At 51.9% G+C, this 4449-nt stretch overlaps 1 protein-coding gene across 1 annotated transcript; it reads right to left on the minus strand.

Moving 5' to 3' along the window:
- Positions 1–726: 726 nt before the first annotated feature.
- ATF4 (activating transcription factor 4) lies at positions 727–3789 on the minus strand. The gene is made up of 3 exons (XM_053978442.1): positions 3297–3789; positions 2181–2495; positions 727–1664 (listed from the first exon to the last, which is right to left on the minus strand). The coding sequence occupies exons 2-3, from the start codon at positions 2395–2397 to the stop codon at positions 817–819; spliced, it is 1065 nt and encodes a 354-aa protein (XP_053834417.1). The 5' UTR covers positions 2398–2495; positions 3297–3789; the 3' UTR covers positions 727–816.
- Positions 3790–4449: the final 660 nt, after the last annotated feature.

Consider the following 4449-nt stretch of genomic DNA (forward strand, 5'->3'; position numbering starts at 1 on the left):
GGACCTACTCAGCTATAGCCTTGGTTAAGTAAAGGTAAATTTATCTTTAGTTTAAAATTTGTCTCATCAGTGGCTGGCTGAAGCAGCACTTTCACACTGGTACAGGAATGTGACCCATCAGTAAGAACACTTCAGTAACCCCATCCACCTGGCCCAGTTCACACCAGTTTGACAGGGCCAGGAGACAGCTCCTGCTCATGGTTTGGGCAACTGGGAGACCCACAGGCACGTGGGTTACCTGCAACGCAAAGGCAGTGAACACTGGCACTTGCTCTGGACTTGTCTCCTAGCAAGCTTTCTTAAACCAGTGTTCACAACTTTATTTTGTCCCTGGACCCTTTCCCTCCCTTCAGAGAAATATCCAAGTCTGAAAATAAGCACCTCCCACCACATGGTACTACTGACCTTTTGTCTTCCATCGACTCTCCAACCTCACTTGTTTCAATGGTCTTACAAATTTGCTGAAACCCCTGAGGCACCTCAGTGCGATGATGCCCTTACTTCAGACCACATGTAAATTATGGAGGGCACAGGTCAAATGAAACACTTTACACACACTCCAGTTCCAAGCACTCTGCACTTGCACTGTACCCAGCACCCAGAACAAGCAGCACAAGTGACACACTGCACTCACTAGACACACAACAGCTTGTTGTGCTTGTATTTACACCTAGGTGTGGTTCAAGTCATGCTGGTTTTACAGGTACCACTCATCACACACCATCATTGCACATTTACTACAAAATCATTTATTAGACAGCAATACACAGCTTTAGCAGGAAGCTTATATACATGTACACAACACTGCTGACTACCCTACTCGGGGACTCTAGCTCTTTTGCCCTTGGCCTTGCGGACCTCTTCTATCAGATCTTTTAAGTACTGAATTTCCTTACTAAGGGAATCTGCTTTCTCCTTCAGGGCCTGGTTCTTCTGCTCCAACTCTCTGCACTCCCCAGACAGCGCTTCCTGTTCCGCCCTCTTTTTCTGCCGGTAACGTGTGGCAGCAGTCTTATTCTGCTCCATCTTTTTTAGTTTTTTATCTATTTTCTTTTCTCCTTTCACCTTTGCTGACACTACCTTCTCTTCAGGATGATCGTATGGTTTGGACCTCACAGAGCCACAAGGGGCATCTGCAGGGAACTGGTTGCCATTGGGGGATCCAACTGAATTGGTGGGGCTGTGCTGGGGGGTTCCCAGGTAGGAGTCTGGGCTCATGCATATTCCACTATCATCAGAGTGGTTCTCGTCCTCTTTCTCAGACTTGGTGATCACCACCACAACAGTGGGGTACTCCCGTTTTCTTTCTCCTTCCAGAACATCCACTTCACTACCTAGTTCTAAACTAAATGAGTGGTCTGGAGTGGAAGTCAGAGACCCCGGGGAGAGGGGAAAAGACCAAAGGGAAGTCAATGGGGCCATTGGATCTGCTCCAATGGGGGATTCGGGGAGATGGGTGATTACATTATTCATCAGTGGAAGTTCTTTGTTGTGAAATTCCTGGATGGTAGCATTAAATAGATCACACGTGTCTTCCAACGTGGCCATCAGCTCGTCTGGTGAGACGGTGGCTTCCAGATGTTCCATACCTAACAGGGCATCAAAATCAAATTCCTTCAGATCCATCTTCTCCACCATCCACTCCATGCCAGAGAAGGCATCCTCTGCACAATACAGGAAGTAAATTACCACTTCAGTAAACCATCACACAGTGCAACTCAAGCTTATGAAAACAATCTATCAGTTTATCATCTTGCATCTTTCCTCCCTCATGTATTATAGCACAAGGAGTAAACCATCAGGAAAACACTCTTTCAATTAAGCTCCTAAAAACTGCAGGGTACAACATAACCAGCTCTTGTGACATTCCAACCCTCTTATTTAAATACTAAAAGAATTCAGGGACATGTGCAACATGCAACCATGCTTTCTTATTGTTATCTCTGCCAAGAAACAGTACCATTGAGAGCTGGTACGTTATTTCAAGGCCAACACAAGAGGTACTTTACTATAACCAGCAACTGTGTGTAGACTAAGCAGTGTAGCATACACTCTTTCCAAGCCCAGGTAACACATGCAAAATTGCCTTCAGATTTAAGAAAACCTAGCAATTTATTTTCAACTGGAATGTTGTGGTACTATGCAATTGATACCCTTTATGAAAATAAGCAATGCCTTACCCTGACTGCTATCTATGGTGTTGCCTAAACTGTCCACAGCAAGCCAATTGGAGGAGACTGCCTTAGCCTTGTCGCTGGAGAACCCATGCGAACCGAGGGGCTCGGCCACCTCCAGGTAGTCATCTAGGAGTCCCAGACTTTCCTCAGCCACCGAACACGGCTGGCTGAAGGGGGATATTGAATCCCCCAACAGCATCTCGTTGTTCAAGAAGCTCATTTTCGTCAGCTTTTAATGCTTTGACGTCGAAGGATGTAGACAAGTAGAAGGCTTTTTCGTCGACTACAGCAATGCTGCTGTGCGGTGCCGTGAAAAACCTGCGAACAGAATTTGTACCCATCAGTATTTGGTTTGACCAACATAGTAACCTTTTCTACCAGGGGCAGCTCAGAAAGTACGGCGGAACTTCACAGATTATCTCACTTCTTTATTTCTGCGCTGCTGCACGTCCCCCGCCTCCCTCAGGGGCCGGCCCCGCCCTCCCGCCGCCATTTCGCGGTCCCACCGCCATTTTGTGTCCTGCCACGTTTCCACCGCGGCTCAGGCACCGCACAGGGCTGTGCGCCCGACGGCCAGGGCAGACTTAACGCTGCACTAGTACAGTATTTAACATTACTACTGGTGTCAGATGAGTAACAACCCCCGTTCATCTATCTGCGATTATAGCACGTGCTCCTTAACCCTACAACCTCTAATGCCCCATTTTTCCCCACATACAGCAGCACTTTCCCTCGCGAGAGTAAAGAAACCCTCCCTGGGAAAGTCCCTGTACTCCCATAAAAAGCCCAAAAAATAAAATGCCAGATTTTTTTTCGAAAGCAAGGTTTCTCGAACGATAGGAAACGTAGACAGCCCTCGTAAATTCTTTCGAAATAGCATTTCCTGCTATTTCTGACACTGACCGCACACGGGGATACTGAGCTCTACAAGGATCTCCCCACCTCGCACCCGTTTAGAAATAACTAGATAATCATTGTATTAATTTAGTATACCTAGGTCTTTCTACCCGCTCCCATCTATCACCACACGCGCAATAAAGCCACCCTAAAAGCCCACTTCAAAAGGGTAAGAGGGCGCCTATCAACACACAAAAGCCGTCCCTCACACACGATACTCACGCCATGGTTGCAGATGCCGGGGATGTGCTGAGGCCGCCGCCGCTGCTGCTGCGCCTGCTGCACTGGCCGATGCCGCCGCTGGCCCTGCCGCCTTAAAGAGCCATGGCGGCCAGGGGAGGGGGGGCTGCTCGTATCCGCACCGCGCGGGAGCTGCTGCGCACACTGATCCAGTCACGCACACAACCTCTACTCACGGCAACAGGAAACAATGAGGTGGCACCGGCGCCGCTCCGCTCTTATATATGAGACGCCTTGCCAGACGAGATGAGGAGATTAGGTATCCTTCCGCCAAGCGTCACCTGCCTGTCACCAGCAGCTAGGGGCTTGTGGCCTGTCTTTCTGGGCTTCTCTCCTGCCGTTCTGCTACAAGTTAAACACAGGAGCCGCCGACAAGACGCCACAGCTCCACGACGGGATAATCAAGAAGGGACTATATGATGTATACATGCGCGCATGGCAGCCCCCCCTCGGGCGCGGCTGTGCCACGTGACCGGAGCGACTGACGCGCCCCCCCCCCCCCCCCGCCGGGAGCTTTGGGGGGGAATTTTACCCGCCAACAAAGCCGCGGAGCTCGCGCGGAAGACGTCACGCAGCTCACCACGTGGGAAGGCCAGCGCTCATTGGCTAGGGGCGAGTCGTTTACGTGCTCCGTGAGCTGTCATTGGCCAGGGCTCGGAGGAGACCAATGCGGAGGGGAAGGGGGGGAGAAGGAGCAGCGGGACGGGGAGGGGAAATGGCGGCCGGCCGGGGTTGGGAAATAAGGATGCTGCTGGGAGCGGGTCGAGAACGAGCAGCCGGGCAGGGCAATGGCGCCCGCCCACGGCAGCCCTGCGTTTCCCCTGACGTGCCCCTCTCGAAGCAGTGTGTGCTCCCTCACTTCGATTTCCAACGGCTCCTTCTGTTCCCCACACAAAGCCCCGCTGAGGTCAGGCGGGAGCTGACGGCTGCGGCCGAGGCTGAGGCGCTGCCTTGGCGCCCGTGAGGTGGCTGCGGCCCGCCATGGCTTCCTGCTCCCTTAGATAACGCGCTGCCTTCCCTCCCTGCCTGCCCCACACACGGAGCGCGTAGATTACGGGCTCTCCGGGGCTGTTTGTTTGTGTGCGTGCAGGAGGGTGTCTGCCCGGAGCCTGCCGGCCTCACAGCGGCCATGGCG

This window comes from Vidua macroura, chromosome 5 (genome assembly GCF_024509145.1).
Source record: "Vidua macroura isolate BioBank_ID:100142 chromosome 5, ASM2450914v1, whole genome shotgun sequence".
Lineage (NCBI taxonomy): Eukaryota > Metazoa > Chordata > Aves > Passeriformes > Viduidae > Vidua > Vidua macroura.

Coding starts and splice junctions, on each gene's coding strand:
- ATF4 (XM_053978442.1), bottom strand. CDS start 2,397: ATGAGCTTCTTGAACAACGAGATGCTGTTGGGGGATTCAATATCCCCC. Junction 1,665..2,180: donor CACCATAGATAGCAGTCAGG/GTAAGGCATTGC, acceptor TGTATTGTGCAG/AGGATGCCTTCTCTGGCATG.